A 16,704-nucleotide genomic window follows, 5' to 3' on the forward strand; every position below is an offset into this window, starting at 1 on the left:
TTGAGGAAGAGTTGGGTTCAAATGGAGTTTGGGGTTTTGCCAGGTGTGTACACTGGATGGAGAAAAGGGGTATAGGAGTTTGATGCAGGGAGTGATGGTAAGGACGGATCAAGGACGTGGCGATGGCACGGTTTGATTGGGCGGGAGTGGGGGGAGCTCGATGGCTCAGAGGACTGCCAACATGGCGGTAATGCAGCACCTGGAGACCAGGAGGTGACGTCCAGACAGTGGGGGGGTGGAGGTGGTCAAGGATGGTAAGGTGAGGCCCATCCACTATGTGTGTGTTGAGATGGGGTGAGAGAAAGGCTGTTGGCGTTAAGGAGTTCTCTGAATTCTCTCACCCCGCCCTTCCCAGCCACCTCCTGCCGTAACTGGACAGGGCTGACCTCTTCACTGTACAGACGGGGACTCGGCCGCCTGGAGATGTCGGCTGCAGAAAGCAAAATGCCAGAAGCTGGTGCTCTGCGTCTCAGCCGGAGGAGGTGGTGAGCTTCTTACTGGGGTTCTCCTCTCCCCACTTCCCCCAGCCGCAGCCCTTTCCTCCTCCCTCTCTGTCCCTGAGGCAATTGTCATAAGAACCTCCTCCTTCACACCCTGCACCCCTCCTCTGCAAACCCCCACCCCTCGAAGCTTTTCCTGCAGATAGAAGTTCAAGTGCACAGCCATGAGGAACACCTCCTTGATGTTAGTGGCAGAACTCCACATTCATTCATTCATGCATATACTCATTTAATCATTCTTTCATTCTGCGATTCCATCTTTCATTATTCATTCATTGTGTTTGAGCTGCTAAGCCAGCCTCAAGCGATGAGTTCTCCGGCGTCATTGTGCAATTGCTCAGCCACGCCACCACCCAGCCAGGCACCAGCTCACTGTTTCTCTATTTCAGTGTATACCCAGTGCTTGGCATGATTCCTGCATAAGTTTGACATGCGGTTTCACATGTCTGGCAGGTGCTTTTCATGTCCATCCTGTCTCTGTTCCCTGGGTCACGTACATATCACGTGTGTGTCACATATCTAAAGTCCTTCAGGCCGGGCGCGGTGGCTCACGCCTGTAATCCTAGCTCTCTGGGAGGCCGAGGCGGGCGGATTGTTCGAGGTCGGGAGTTCCAAACCAGCCTGAGCAAGAGCGAGACCCTGTCTCTACTATAAATAGAAAGAAATTAATTGACCAACTAATATATATAGAAAATATTATATTTTCTATAAATATAGAATATATTTATATTGGCATGGTGGCGCATGCTTGTAGTCCCAGCTACTTGGGAGGCTGAGGCAGTAGGATCACTTGAGCCCAGGAAGTTTGAGGTTGCTGTGAGCTAGGCTGACACCACGGCACTCACTCTAGCCTGGACAACAAAGCGAGACTCTGTCTCAAAATAAAAATAAAGTCCTTCTATCTTCTTTCTCATAGCAGAGCTGATAATATATCCATGGCCATTGATCAAAGTTCACAAGGTGAATGAATCTGCATGAACTTCTAAAGCTGCCTATATTTTCCAGTAAACAAATCTGTTCAACATACAAAAACAATGCTTGCTCATTGTAAAAAACACACACAATGCCCCAAGCCCATGAAGTAAAAATCCTTCTATACCACTGACTTCCTCCCTCCCTGGTGCCAGCAACTGTTAAAAGTGTGGTGAGTGTGGTTTGATTTACACCTCTCTAGATCTTATCTATATGTTTGCAAAGAAAAAAACATATCAAGTATGGAGTATATACTTAGAAATTGAGATCATAGGCCTTGTTCTGCAACTTGCCTTTTGTCTATTACAAACCATGATGGGCATTGTGTGGGGTTGGTGCTGCAGATTCACTTTATCCTTTTACAAGGCTGCACAGCACTCACGGTATGGATGTACTGGGCTTATTTAACAGGCTCCTGTCAATGGGCGTTTAAGATGTTTTCATTCCCTGCCCCAGCTACAATGCTGCGATCGACATCCGGATGGGCTCTTTGGTATAAGCACTTCTGAAGGCTCATTTCTAGAACTGGAATTGCTAGGCATGTACATTTTACATTTTAATGGATACCCTGTGCTGGGCATTGTGCCTCACACATAGTAGGAGCTTTGTAAATATCTGTGGCATGAATGGATGGTGCCAGATCGCCCTCTAAGAAGGTCACGCCATTTCTACTCTCACCAAGAAAGACCAGAGAGCCACAGAAACAGCCATTTCTGCCACCAGGTTGCAGCAACACTGGGCCTCAGGACAGCCACTCTGCTACTGCAGGCAGGAGCGGTTAAAGGCCCTGTGTGGTCTTTGATGAAGGGAAGGCAACGTCCAGGCCGAGGGTGACCGTCTTGTCTGAGTCTCCCAAGCCCACTGTTCAATGTCCTCCCACTGGGGCGGGCAACATATGCTCTGGGACTTCTCTAGCTGTGAGGGGCTGCATCTACACAAAGCACCCACATGTTTTCCTCCTGCTCCCCCCCAATAAATCCCCCGCAACTGAAGGGAAAGTTCCATTTATGGTTGGGCTCATTTTCCTAATGGCAACTCTGATACTATCTTGTCAGTAATCACTGTTTGTAATCCCTCTGGGGCTCTGTCTCCCCCAGGTAGCCCCACCCGGACAGCCCCTGTTCCTGGCATCTTTGGGGATGCCTGTGCCACCTCCCCACCCCTGACCTGCCACCTGACTGGGTCCTGATGCCCCAAGGATGGGTATTATTGGGAGAGCCCTGGAGGGGAAGCTACCATTGAGCCGGGTGCAGGGAGCTGCGTAAAAGCGAGGCTCAGGGTGGAGGTGCCAGGCCCTGCCCGAGCCCCAGGACACTGGCACCAGGTCTCCGTCACTCTGCATGGCCAGGCCTGGGCCCCAGCTCCACACCCTGCTGCAGGCCCACCCCATGAGCTCCTGCCCTGCCATGACAAATGCGTCTTTTCCCTTAGGGGTTAACTCCTGCAGGTGGGGCAGGGTGGCAGTGCCCATAACCTCAGGGCTGGAGAAGGGCGGGACCTGCATCTCCTCTCCTCCCTCCAGAAGATCCCAGGGTGTGGCCGATCAAGGTCTCCCAAGCCTCACTCCACAGGTGCCTAATCCCCTCTCCTTGGCCTCCTCCTTGCTCTCACCTTCCCCAGCAGATTGTTTCCAGGCTGTCCCTAGGATGCTTCCTGCATCCAACCCCTTCCAGCCAACTTTTCACCAACTCATGGTGCGACCGCTCCACGTCTCCCAGTGGCAGGAGGATGGCTCGGAGGCCCCCACAGTGGTCACTCCTACCCTGTTTCCAGGCTCTTTAACACCCAGAGACCTCAAGGAACTGAGGTCAAAGCATTGCAAAGAGCCTTTCCCCAAGGATGACTGTCCTGACGGGCTTACTAGTGGTGCCATTTCAGCAGAGTGACTCCCCTCCCCTTGCAGGGACTGGGCTCACCACCCTGCCCGCTCCCCACACAGCCAGAGGCAGACTCTCGGCCACAATCTGCTAAAATTTACTGAGTACAAGTACTTTGTGCATGTGTTGGGGGTACAACGAGGTCTTCTCTGTTCAGGCAGCATTGAAAGGTGGCTCAGAGCTCATCTAGTCCAATCTCCCGTGGGCACAGAGGTGCCCTCAAAATACCTCAGAGCTGGCTGTCCACTGGAGATTTGCACACCTCCAGAAATGGGGCTCTTACTACCCCTCAGAGTAGCCCACTGCACTGCTGGGCACCTCCAACGGCTGGCATTTTCCTCCTGGCAGCCTCTAATGCAGGTTGGGTGGGAGCAGGTACTGTCGCTCCAGCTCAGCCCTCGGGACAAGAGAGGCAGCTGGGTGGAACAGAGGCAGGAAAAATAATAAGTTAAATCCAAGAAGGACCAGGGCCATGGCAGGATGGGGGTGCATTCTAGGGTTCCAGAAGTCTCTGGCTTGCTCCAGGAGGCGCTGGGGGAGGCTGCTGCCGGCAGGATTCCAGGCAGGAGGCAGCTCAGAAGGCTGGGTTGTCAATGCCCCTCTGATCCCCGTATTCTTCGGGCCTGGAGCTGTAGGGAGGGGGTGGTTCTGTGGGCGTTAGGGCCAGGGTGGGCTTCATAATGACCTGCAGGGAAAGGAAGGGACTCAGAGTCTCCTCAGGGTCTGGCACTGGCCACCACCCCCACGTGCCAGCTGAGGCATGATTACCAGGGAGAGGGCGGACCCAATGCTGGTGCAAAGCCCTCCCCGGGGTCCAGGGGCCTAGCATGAGTGAGGCCCTCCACTGTCCCTGCTGCTCTAACAATTTGGACACTAGGGAGGGACAGCCAGCTGAGAAGCAGGGTAGAGACAGGGACAGAGACACCCACCTCACTGTAGGGGGGTGGTGGCTCAGCAATGGATGCCATGACCCTCTCTGGGGGGGCTACAGAGGGCAGCTCTGGGGGCCCCTGGCGATCCACTGGGGGGTCCTGCTCCAGCTCTCTGCAGTTGCGACAGAAACGCTTAGCCAGGCCACAGATGCACAAGAGGGGCAGGATGATCAGGAAGATGATGATGAAGACCCTGGTGGGGGACCACCAACATCACCCTGAGCCCCCAAGAAGCCACACTTCCCTCCCTCCCAACACACTTCCCTCCCAAACTATAGCCACCCCCTCTGGTGGCATATCCAGCCCCATCCATGGCATATCCAGCCACCACCCCTCGTGGCATATCCAGCCCCATCCTGTGTGGTCGAGGTCCCTCTAGGACTGTGTCCAGAGGAGCTGGCCCTCGACTTACCTCAAGGAGCCGGAGAAGAACTCATTCTCCTGGCAGCAGCCTTCACTGCAGCATTTGAATCCTTTGGGGCAGGTTCTGCTCAGGGGGCAGAAAAAGGCTGTTGGCATGGAGGGTAAGAGATGGAAGGATCCCAGCCCCCCTCCCAATATACTCATATTCTCAGGGCAACAGGTACGGCCCCCTCTGAGCTCAGCGGGAGGAACCGGGGGCCAGAACTCAAGACCTGAGTTCCAGGCTCATCTCTAGACTGGCCTTGTGCACTTGTGCCCAGTTATTGCTCCGTACTCTCACTGGTCACGCTCCTGTCTACAGCACAGGTGGAATGAACACCTTGGCAACCTCACCGGCAGGTGTGGGGACTGAGTATTGCAGTGGCTATGACGTCACTCATTTTACTCTAAGGAGATGCAGAACCAGGGGCAATGTGGGGTGTCCAGGAGCTAACTCATAGAGGAGTTAGCCCTTCCTAGCACCCATGGCATGCGAGGAGGACAGGGAAAGGGTGCTCCCAGAATGCCCAGTGCTGACTTGACGGAAACACTTTTCTGCCCAGAGACCCCACCCCAGCCCCTGCTTACTGCACTCAGGCTGCATGGGATTCATACATTAGGGTTAGCACACACTGTTTCCCTGCCCCCACCCCTACCCCCCCACCGGCAGGGGACCCTCAAAGGGGAGGTGACCTGACACTGCAGTAAGAAGCTGGTTTGGGCTACAGACTGCCCCACTGGCCGGTTGGCAGAGGGAGGGAGGGGGTGGAGTCTCCCTCTCTAGGTGGGAAAGTGGGGGGATGGTTTCTGGCTGGATTGGGAGAGGGTGTGGATGAGGGATGAGGTACCCCCTCCCCAGGAAGGCTCGTAGGGCAGGATTTGAGTTGTTTCTTCTCCACTCCACCCCAGACTGGAAGTTACAGCCAAAGGCCCAGACTTACGAGAAGAAGGCACATTTGGCTTCAGCCTGTGGAAGAAAAGAGGCAGAGGTCAGGGGTCATAATCTGGAAGGTGGGGTCTCCACTCAGATGTTGCCCAGGAATCTCATGCCAGCAGGTCCCCAATGGATTCCGCCTCTCCCCCATGCCCCCCCCCACCTGACTCCTCCAGGGTCCTCAGGTCAGTGGTTGCAGCCCAGCTGACTCCTGGCCAGCCCCAGCTCTCCCTGCTCTCACACCACACTCCCCACACCACAGTCCCTCATCCTCAATCTGCAAGCTCCTCCCTTCTGGCCACCCTTCCAGGCCAGCTTCTCCCACATCTATGATCCGGCACCAGCAGCTTTCCTCATCCCCACCCGGAGTCACTCCAGACCCGGCAGGCAGGACTCTTCCTACAGTGCAAATCTGATCACCCGGCAACCCTGCTGGAAGCCCTCTTTGGTGGCTCCTTGGGGCACAGACCCCCAGCCAGCAGCCTTATCCCACTTCCCCTTCACTTCTCCACTCCCTCGCCCCCCTCTTGCACACACCTGCTGGGAGTTCCCTGAACACACCTGGCTGTTTTACACTGGGAGGGCGGGGCGGCATTCAGCCTTTAGCTAACTGCCTGGGGGATTCCTTGCTCTGCAATCTAGCCAGGATGCCCCTCCCAAACCAGCTCCTCCCTCTGCAGCGTTAGTTCTGCAGGGCATCCAGGCCATCTCACAGAATTTCACCCATTAATAGCAATTATGTGTTGAAGCCTTGCTTGGAACATTCTTCTCCCAGGTATCTGCAAGGCTGGCTCCAGCACCTTCCTCTCTGACCATTTAAAATCACAACCACTCTCCCAAAACAATTTCCTTCCCCTTAGTGTGCTTAATTTTTCTCCACAGTTCTTACCAAAAACTAATATACTATATATTTTATTTTATCTGTTGGCCCAGTAGAGTGCAAACTCCACAAAGGCAGGGATTTTTGTCTGTTCACCACTGTTGAAAACCCAACAGTCAAAATATTTGCAGAAGGAATGATCATTCACTGATTACCTGGTTTCATTTCATCCTGGCTGCTCCCAGGCTGTGGGGAAGGGACGTAGTTGTGGGAACACAGCAAACTGGGGGCAGTTATCTGTCACCCTATCCTCTCCTGGGACAAACAACCAGGGCTCAAAAGTAAGAAGCCAGCTTTGGCAATACCTTACTTAAAATAATTAAAATAATATTTTGATTGCTAATTACAACTGTAGAGATAAGAATACCAATGATAAAAACAAAAGAAAGAATACCAATAATAGCCAGTAAGAGTTGGGGTAATTCCTCTTTTCTGTGCTCAGTGCCAGGTTGCTGTGCAACTTCTCACAAGCTTTGTCCCCTTGTGGGGACAAGAGAAGGGAAGGACCCCCTGCAGGTTGTCCCAGAGTATGTGAGTCTGAGTCCAAGTCACATGGCACATAGGGGCCAGGAGACAAACAGAGGGCTTCAGACACTCAGCAGCTCCCCTTCTCCCTTCGGATCCCAGATTCTGTCCCTCCTCCTTCTCCTGGACTCTGACTAAGTGATGAGTAATTAACAAGTTTAATAAATTAGTCCTGAGTTCCTGTTTGGGAGGGGGAGGAGCTCTTCTCCCAGATCCTCAGCCCCTCTCTTTGACCGGTGGTCTTGTCTAGAGTGGTTCAGAGCCTGAGTTTGAGCAAGAGTCAGTGTGGTCTTGGGCAATCTCAACTTACTCCTGATCCAGGGGCATTAACAAGGCCTCGCCCCTGGGGCTGGTGGGAGGAGTCAACCAGGATGCTCATAAGGGTGTTGACACAAACTGTTCACCCAGAGATTTAGAAGGAATACCCTGCTCTATAACCCAGGTCCATGGGTCCACAGGTCCATGGATGGGCTTTGGCAGAGCAGTTCTGAAGCTCAGCCCAGTTGTGTGAAGGTGTCCTGTTCTAGCGAGCAGGTCTGGGGCTTCCCTCCTATTCTTGAATGGAAGTAAGTTTAAAATGTGTGTTCTAGACCCATCTCAGTTCCCAAAATGGTCTTCCATCCCAGGACTGGACAACTTTCCCCCATCACTGGTAGCGTTTATGTGGCAGGAACCGGAGGGCCCAGGGAGTGCTCAAAAGCTGCCTCACTCTCAATCCCGGATTTCAGAGGTCACCCCAGCCTTGGGTCAGGCAGCCAGGTGAAATCCTACCACAGGCTGGAATTCTACGCTCACTCCTAGAAGGGGACGAGGGAGCCTCCTCTAGGGCACGGGCAGAGAAATACAGTCCCAGAGAGGGCTGGGCCATCCCCAAGGTCACCCAGCACTGCAGGAACGGTGCTGGGGCGACGTGCTGGCCCAGGCGTCCAGACCTCAGGCCCCACTTTCTGACGCAGATGGGAAGGAGCCGGAGGGACCAGCCAAGACTAATACGGGGGTCAAAGTCCCCATTCACAGAGAGGCGCGCTAGTCGGATGGGTGGTGAGGGCCAGTTCCCACTACACAAACCCCCCAGAGGTGAAAGAACTCGGGCTTTCCAGGGCCTTCCTCTGCGTCCCCCACCTCCACCCCCACCGCAAAACCAGAAAGGAAGTTGCATACTGCGTGTGGCCAGGAGGAAATCCTGACAATGGGAGGTGGGGAGCAGGCTCCAAAAGCAGGCCCCCGACCCACGGGGTAGGGCCCGTGAAGTCTTACCTCCTGAGCGCTCACCTGTTGGAGGCCGGCCAGCAGGGCGAGCAGCAAGGCGGGCGCGAGGCCGGGGACCCAAGCGTGGGACATCCTGGCGTGGGGGCCACTGAGCTTCCGTGTCTAGGGGAGGAGGGGAGAGGCGGGGCCGCGACCTCTCCCACTTCTCTCCACCTATGGGGCCCCGCCTCGGGACGGGGGCGGGGCTGATGCTACGGGAGGGGCCGGACTCGGGCGGAGAGGGGAAAGGGAGGGGACGAGGTCTGGGTCGGGTTTTGGGAATTGGGAGGTAGATGAGATTAAGTGACTGAAAAAACCAAAGGGGGGGGGCCGGCTCCTGAGTGCTGAGTTAGGCCTTCCTAACTCCCAACCCCTCCGCTCCTGCGTGTCCCCGGCTTAGGCAGGGGGCGGGGGGGAGTCGCCGTGCCCGGCGGGGCAGGACGGCGGGAATGCGGGCGGAGGCAGCCGGACCGCTGGACGTCCCTGCCCATCTGGACTTCTGGGGGAGGGGAGGGAGAGAGGTGGCGGGGGGAGGCGAAGGCCCTGGGGTGGATTGTGAGGGGACTCTGTGTGTGGGGGGGGTGTCACCCCATTGTGTTTTGGCTAAGAAGGGACGGAGGGGCGGCCTGGCTGATTTCAAAGTGACCTGGGATTTCCGGGTGCAGGAAGACGGACCAGGAGCGCAGCACTGGTACATTCGTGTCCCCCCCGCCCCGCCACCGAAATCCTGAGGGAGGTGTCGGTACGTTTCCTCCCTTTGACAAAGGGGAGATTGAGGCCCCAGCGTCCAGAGACTCGCCCCGGGTCCGCAGCCGGGCCGAGCGGCGGCGGGCGGGCGAGCAGGCCGGTCCGGATTCCTGGAAAGACCCCGCGGAGCCCGGCCCGCCAGGGAGGGGCCAGATTCCGACCCTGCGCGGCCGCCGCGCCCTCCAGGCCCGCGGCGCGGACGGTCCGGCCGGCAGGTGGCGGCATCGGCCAGCGCGGGTCCCCGGGAGCCGGGAGGGCGCGGGCCGGGCCGGGCGTCGTCCGAGCCCCTCCGCCGGGCCCAGGCTGGGGAGCGGACGCGCGGGGCCCCGCGGGCGGCGGGGAGGGACCGGACCCCGGGAGGGGCGGCCGGGCGTGGTGGGTGGGCGCTGCCCCCGCCCGCGGAAGGGTCGTCAGGCGGCGCCTGCCGGGGGTCGCGTCTGACTTGGCCCCTGTCACCATCCGACTTGGTATGACAGCAAGTCCTCTGGCTGCTCTGTCCTTTCCCTGTTTCTCACGCGTCCTCCCTCTCCGTCTCATCCCTCCTAGTCCTGTCATCTGTCCCGTGCTTGATCTCTGCGACTCTCCCCACTTCTCCCGGTCTCTGCTTTTCTGTTTCGCTTTCTCCCGTCTGTCTGCGCTCAGTTGCTCCCAGTTTCCGAGGGTTCCTGTTTGCCCGGCTCCGTTTGTCACGGGGAGGGGTCTGTTTTTCTCGTCCGTCTCCATTTCCCCTGTCTGAGGGTGGGTCTGGCACCCCCCGCCCTGAGTCTGTTTCCCCATGGTCTCTCCCGGTCCCTCCCTCTGTCCTTGTCTGTCTCCCATGATCTCTCGGCCCTTTAGAGGAGAATCTTCCAGTCTCCTGATCCAGGAGGAATTGGGCTGTGGCCCCAGAGAACACCCCCCCCCAATTTGAAGTTCCTGGTGACTGTGAGCTTGGAGAAGCGACCGCGGCAGGAGGCAGGGTAGGGGGCACTCTTCCCTCCTCCCCAGCAGTGGACCCAGACTGCCCCTTGCCAAGGGGGACCTAGTCCAGAGAGTGTGCCCCAGCAGCACCCACACCTCTGCCTCTTTAGTGCAGCTGCTGCTAGCGTGGGCTTCTGGGGCCCTCCTGCGCCCAGCCGGGCCCCACTGCACCAGGCTGGAGGCCAGGGGTGTCTCCCCACACTCCCTGCACCTCGCTGGGCCTGGACCCCTGCACAATATGGCCCATATGGGAGAGAGAAATGGCTGAGCTTAGGGGAGGAGGGTACCTTGAGGAGTGAAATGAGGGTGCCCAGAAGGGTATGGGGGGAGAAAGTGAGGTCCCTAGCACTTGGCTCACCAGGCAGAGTCCAGAGGGCTCCTGGAGCCTGCCTGTGGGCCCCCAGCATTTTCCATGACACCAAACTGCCCTTCTGTGTTCCTTCCCACAGATGGGGGCGGGGGGGGGGTGCCTAGTGGTGGGTGGTCCCAGCCCAGGCCAGGAGTACCAGACCCTCTTATCAGCATCCATCATGGCCCTGGGGACACCAGCATTCTTGGTGGGTGAGGTCTGGTGGGGGTGGGGCACTATGGGGCCCTGATACTGAGCAGAGAGGGAGCTGTTCTTGTCTAGGGGAAGGAAGGTCCTAGATGGGGTCAACATCTCCTGTTTGACACTTAATCTGGCAGTGGGAGGGAAGCTTGTGCATGTACACATGTGCGCATGTGCGTGCTCCAGCTTGCGTGGGCAAGAGACCCAGAGACCTCATGCAATCAGCGGGTCCCCTTAGATTCCAGGACAAATTCCATCTGGGGTTTCCCAATAGCAGTCACTTTGAAATGTCTTCGTATGCAGTCGATGTGTCCCCCAGCCCAGTCACTAAAGAATGAGCTGATTGTGCGTCCTACGAGGGCCAGCGGGAAGGACCTCTGAGGTCAGCCGGCCCACCCCCTCTCTTCTCAGAAAAGGCAGTGGAGCCCAAAGGGTGGGAGGGCCAGGTCACACGAGACTTGGGGGCTGCGTCACGCCCAGAACCATGTAGTTCTTGAGACCTCACGCCCAGCACGGGTGGCACACACCTTGGGCCCCGGGAGCCACTGTTTTGCTGCTCCAGATGGAGGAGCACCTCACTGGGGTGGGAGGACTTGCCCAGCCTGGCTCAGCCCAGCCCAGAGGGCCAGGCCTGGGGCGAGGGGGAAGAACCAGGCTGAGTTCTGTTCCACTTAGCATCGCCCCCCTCCTCACCTCCCCATGCGTGGATAGTGGCTGATGATGCTGGGCTGGGATCTCTTCAAAAGGGGCAGCACACTCTGCTCTAGCCTGGCTCTGCCTGTAGGGGCAGTATTGTGTCACGTTAGTAAGTGTGCTATTTAACTATGGTATGCTGTGTGACCTTGGGCAAGAAACTGAACTTCTCTGTGCAGTCTCTCAACTCATCTGTGGAAAGAGGGGGGGGAGTTGCGTAACAGTACCTCCCTCCTCACATTGGCTATTATGAGGATGAAATTTGCTGCTCAGTGTCTGGCATAGAGTAATGGCAAATAAATGTTAGCTGTTTTCATTCCTGGCAGAGGAAAGGGGCCTGCAGTGCCTTCTCTCCCTTTCACACAGAGGCAGGGAGAGCGCCGAGGAGTTGGGGCCATGCCTCCCTCTGAGCACTGCTGGCGCCCCTCTGCCCACCCCTTCCCCAGATGCCTTGCTCACTGGCCTCCTCTGCTGTCCAGTAAGCGCTCTGCGCCCCACCTAAGGGCCAGGTCCGAGAGGGCAGGGCTGGTGACCAGTCTCAGGGGTGACCTAAATGTGACGCTAACTGGGAGATTTGAGTAATCCCCTCTGTTCCTGCTTTGCCCCCTCCCCTCCCCTCCCCCCACGCCACCCGCTGAGCACTGCGAGGGGGGTGGTGATGCCTGCCGCCCACACAGGCTGAGAGATCACAGGGACTGGACACTGTCACAGGGCCTCCTCCCCTGCATCACCACTGCCCTTGTCCCCCGTGGAGCCTAGCTCACCAGGGCCATCAAAGCCATCTTCAGCACGGCCTCCCACTTGGTCTCCCCATTGCCCGTATTGAGGCATGCCTCTTCTTGCTCCCTAAACTTCAGAGGCTCCTGGCTGCCACCTGAATAAAGTCCCATTTCAGGGAGACCTTCAGGGTCCTCCATAAGCAGCCCCCACCAGCCCTTCCAGTGTGCCCTCCCTGTGCACCCCCACCATGGTCTCCGGCCCCTCTCTCTACCCTCTTTGCTTCCCCCCTTGCCTCTGCCTGGGCAGTTTTCTCCACCAGAACACTTTTCTCCATATCCCTCCCCAAAACCTAACAAATTCCTACCCATCTCTCAAGGCCCAAATACCACCTCCTCCAGAAAGCCTTCCTGGACTTGGGTCTTCCTGCATGAAGTGATTGCCCCCTCCCTGCTCGCCCCTACTCCAGGCCTCTTCCCTGGGCCTCTCTGACGGTGCTTGGCCCTTCTCCCTTGAAGGCGTGTGGACATGTCCTAATGTTCCCACCAGGCTGCGGGGGCTGGCCAGCTCTGATTCAGCTTCCATTTCCCCATGGTGCTTTGTTCCAAGTAAACACTGGCTCTGTTGTCACTGAGTCCAAGCTCGTTAGGGGCCTTCCTGGGTCAGGGGCCAGATGTCTCTAAGGGGATAGGGAATTAATGTCCAAAGTCCTTGGTGAGGGATTCATGGTTGGGGGGCGTCCAGACGGGGAACTCACCACTGGCCGTGTGGTTTGGGGAATCCACCTCTCCTGCTCCCCGTCCCAGCGAGGGTGTGCTTGCATTCATGCACAACCTCCAAAGCCAAGTGGGTGCAGTGGTCCCCTAGGGATCGAGTGACTCCTAGGGGGTTGCTGCAAGGAATGTTTGGCTTCTCGTCCACCTTCCAGGAGGAGGCAGTGCCTGGCAGGTTGCCAGGAGGACTTCTTGGCCAGGAGACCAGTGTCTGCGTCTTCTTTCCAGTATTGTTTTTGGAAATTGAAGCTCACAAGCCCCACACTCATTCTCGGGTGGTGTGCAGGGGAGGGGGACGGTGATCACTTCTGGAGTTGACCCCAAGTCTGAGCCACCAACCTGTGGGCCAGGAAGGTGGAGGTAGGCCAGGCGGCTGACAATTAACGGTGCAGAGCACTCATTATCCTAATGAGCGGGTTGGAGGGGCTCCACTAATGCTCACCTTCCCGGAGGCTTAGCAGAGACAAAAACGGCATTTGAGAGTGATTATCCTCCCAAAGCGTAGGTTTCTGGGGGGCACTGGCCAGGGGAGGAGAGGAAAACACCTCAAAGAGGTGGGGGTGGGTTGTGGGGCGGGGAGCTTGCGCTAATGAGCTTTGGCTGTCGGGGGCGGCAGATGCAGCAGAGCCACCAAGACACAGGCGGGAGAGGCTGAGCTGTGGCCAGGGGAAGGGTCTGTGCCCTCTGGGGCTCCTTGTCCACAGGCTTACCTGTCCCCTCATCTGTCTGCAGCCTACCCTCACTGTCTGCCCTGAGGTTGCACCCCCAGTAGCCCCACTTTCTAGCTCTGCTCTTGTTGGCCCCTTAAAGGAGGCTGCACTGCAAGCTGTTTCTGGGCTCCTCTGTCTCAGATCCAGATGTTCCAGGGGTCTGTGGTTAGGACTTCTCAGTCCAAAAGAAGGTGGGGATTCAGGGCGGCCAGTGGGAAGGGGATCTGGGTACCCTGAAGAGAGGGCCTGTAAGTGATCTAGGGGCTCAGATTAAAGTGGGAGTGGGGGCAGGTACAGCCTGGGACATCCGTGAAGCTGTAAAAGCAGAGAATGAGTGTGGGCAGAGGCCGGGGAAGAGAGGCCGGCAGAGATCATGTTCTTCCTCAAATCACAGCTCCTCTGAGCAGCCACATCATCTGGCTCCCAGCTGAAGCCAGACTTGGCTCCGGCTGTGTGCGCGCATGCATGTGTGGGCGTGTGCATGTGTGCACATACGTGTGCACGTGTGTGTGTGCATGCCACCCCAGCCTCCTGTGTTGATGTGGCAGCTCCCGCCCACGCACCCCTACCACACCACCACCAGTTGGCTTCCTTTTCTCCAGGCCAGGCTTTAGGGGGCTGGCTCCAGGATCCCCTCACCCCAGTGGCCCTGTTAGCACCTCCTCTCTCCCTTGTTAGCGCCTCACAGCCCCTCTTCCTCCTCCCGCCCAGCTGCCCCCCCAGAGAGAGGCCCTGTGGCTTGCAGCCCAGTTCTCGCCTTCTGATTCCACTGCGGCTTCTATTTTTCCAAGCTCGGTTCTTCTCCCAACCCCTAAGCCCCCTACCCTGTCCACTTCCCCCTTGTGCTTCCCAAGACATCCTCTGCAGAACAGTGGAGCCTGGGAAATGAAGCTGGGTCCCCCCACAATTCAGCACGCACTCCCCTTCCAGCCACGGCTGGAAGGCTGGGGCACAAAGTGAGCCCCACTCAGCCTCCCCTGCCTGGAGGGGGGCACAGGGCTATGGGAGGAGGCAAGTTTGGGAGGGAGCCCTGTATTGGGGTCTGAAGCTAAAAACTGGTGCCAACTCTGTTGCCTTCCTGGGGGCAAATGCCACCCCCCCTGGCCCCCTCCCCCCCTCCCCCCTTGGCAGCACTGAAGGGGTGGAGTGAGGGGGATGGGGCTAGGGTGGAAATGTCCTCTTCTGCCCGCTCCCTCTAGGACTGCTGTGTCCAACCTGAGCCTGGGCTGCCGAGTGGGACAGGGTGGTCCTGTGCCCGGAGCCAGGTTGTCAGGCCTCCAGGACTACAGGTTTCCTCTACCGAAGGGCCCCTTCCCTGCGGGCTTTGATGTGTCTGCGAGGTTAGAAGAGGATGTTTGGCTTCAGGGCTGGGCGCCAGGATAAACTCCCTCTGCCTGCTGGGCCAAACCGCTGCCTCCTCACCGCCTGGCTCTCCTGCCTCCCCCGTCCCTGCGCCTGGCCTCCCTCCTCCAAGACCAGCGCTGCCCTGCCCGCTTACTGTGGTGGGCATCGAGTGGCCACTGTTCCTGCTACTGGGGACAGGCCCTGTGGGCAATGGCTGTCCCAGCCCCCCGAGGCTGGCATGAGAGCTCCTGCCTGCTAGGTGACCAGGGTCCTGCTCCAGGTGGGGCTGGTGGGGCTGGACCCATACTGCTAGGAGGGGTGGGAGTGAGGTGGAGCAGGGGGAAGGGGTGTCCACGTGGAACTGCCTGCGCAGGCTTCAGCTCTTCCAGATGTGCAGAGGTTCCAGATACGGGATGACTCAGCCTGGAACGAGGAGGGGTGGGCGGTCCATGGGGGGACGGCAGGCAAGGGGATGTGAGGCCCTGAGCCCTGCAGGCTGCGGCTCCTGTCCTCTGGAGCCCCCAGCCCCAAAAGCCCCAGGGGCGGGGGAAGTTGCAGCTGCAGGGAGCTGCCCAGAGGTGTGGCCCTGGAGTGTCCACCAAGTGTGCCGAGAAAGAGGCCGGGGCAAGGGACCTAGCTAGGAGAGAGATGGGGGGGGGCAGGAGAGGAGGAGGGAGGGAGGATGAAGAGGGGCAGGGGCAGGGACTGGAATGTTGGGCCCCGGGGCCCACTTTGGAGCGTGGCAATGGGGGAAGGTGTCCCTGCGCAGAGGGCTGTGTGTGTGAGTGTGGCCTCATTGCTGGCGTGGAGGTTAGTTGGGGAAGGGGTGCTTTGGGTCTGCCAGGTGTTGGCCGAGTTTGAGGGCTGGGTGCTGGAAGGTGACATGTGTGTTGAGGTGCAGGGGTGTGGAGCGCGTCCGTGCAGTCTACGTGGTAGAGAAGGACCCAGAGACGGGATCTGTGGGGTGACCGTCTCTGCCGGGGCGGGGCTGAGACGGTGTGTGCTTAAGCCAAGTCACGTGTGCAGGTGGGTGCTGACGGCTGGCCCCTCAGATCTGGGGAGTCGAGAGGCTGCCAGGCACGCCAGACCAAGGCCTCAAAGAGCAGGGGCTTCTTCCAGCCTCCCCCTGTCCCGGGGAGCAGCACCCAGCATCCTGGAGCTGCAGCTTCTCCCCCTGGGCCCAGCCATGCGGTCTCTCTTGCAGGGCAGCCGAGAGACCCCCTGAGCGCGGGGGCTGGCCCCTGCAAGCTGCAGTGTGAGCTGTGCAGCTGAGTGGGGTGTCTTTGCACCCACCTCTCCCTGCCCTGCTGTCCTGGCCTCCTTTTCCGCCCGCAGCGGGGTCTGCTGGCAGGGCCACCAGCCGCTCCCTGGAGAGACCCACCTGTGCCAGCCGCCCTGGCCAGGGTAAACAGGGCGCTAAGTGTCTGGGCCAGTGCCTGCCTTGGGCTGGGCACTGCTGCTCCGCACGGAGCTCAGCTCCTGGCTGTGGCTCGGGTTGCTTCCTCCAGCTAAATGACAGGCCTGGTGCCCCGGCTCCATGGGGGTCATGGGGCTGTTAAGCAGATGGATAATCAAGTTTGATCCGGAAGACAGGTCGCCTCCTCTAAAGAGGAGGTGGCTGTTGTGACTGTCTCCCTGGTGCTGCGAGGTTCTCGCCTCTCTCAGGCAGCACTGGTTGAATCCTCTGTTACCCCCAACACACGCACACACACTCACACACGCTGACACTCACACTCACTCGCACCCCAGCCCTCTCTAGGTTCTTGGCACAGTCCTCGGCAGGACTTCCCTTGTGAGTACAAACACCTCCCACCAGCAGAGGCTGGGACCTGCGCAGCTCGGCCTGTGCCATGTTCACTTGTGTCACAATCCAGGGTAGGGCTCAGAGATGTTGAGCCCCATTCTCTAAGTCACCTGCATAATGACATGGATGTGTGCAT

General features: G+C 58.3%; 1 protein-coding gene across 4 annotated transcripts; it reads right to left on the bottom strand.

Annotated features, from left to right (window-relative positions):
* Window positions 1-3,430: 3,430 nt before the first annotated feature.
* TMEM92 (transmembrane protein 92) lies at window positions 3,431-8,450 on the bottom strand. Of its 4 annotated transcripts, none has more exons than XM_012789747.2 (5): window positions 8,295-8,450; window positions 5,625-5,650; window positions 4,694-4,768; window positions 4,279-4,474; window positions 3,431-4,034 (listed from the first exon to the last, which is right to left on the bottom strand). In XM_012789747.2, exons 1-5 carry the CDS (start codon window positions 8,361-8,363, stop codon window positions 3,924-3,926), a joined length of 477 nt encoding a protein of 158 aa, XP_012645201.1. In that variant the 5' UTR covers window positions 8,364-8,450; the 3' UTR covers window positions 3,431-3,923. The 4 variants fall into 4 exon arrangements, with proteins under 4 accessions (XP_012645201.1, XP_075850595.1, XP_012645202.1 ...); XM_075994480.1 differs by having other exon boundaries at window positions 3,431-3,978; window positions 8,280-8,434; XM_012789748.2 differs by having other exon boundaries at window positions 4,279-4,393; window positions 8,280-8,432.
* Between the last annotated feature and the right edge of the window lie 8,254 nt (window positions 8,451-16,704).

Source organism: Microcebus murinus, chromosome 18 (assembly GCF_040939455.1).
Source record: "Microcebus murinus isolate Inina chromosome 18, M.murinus_Inina_mat1.0, whole genome shotgun sequence".
NCBI lineage: Eukaryota > Metazoa > Chordata > Mammalia > Primates > Cheirogaleidae > Microcebus > Microcebus murinus.

What these genes read in the sequence shown, in the direction of transcription:
- TMEM92 (XM_012789746.2), bottom strand. Translation starts at nt 8,363, where the DNA reads ATGTCCCACGCTTGGGTCCCCGGCCTCGCGCCCGCCTTGCTGCTCGCC. An exon ending in TTCTTCTCCGGCTCCTTGAG is followed by an intron (nt 4,475 to 4,693) that starts GTAAGTCGAGGG and finishes GTCCCCCACCAG; the next exon opens with GGTCTTCATCATCATCTTCC. An exon ending in CACCACCCCCCTACAGTGAG is followed by an intron (nt 4,035 to 4,278) that starts GTGGGTGTCTCT and finishes CTTTCCCTGCAG; the next exon opens with GTCATTATGAAGCCCACCCT.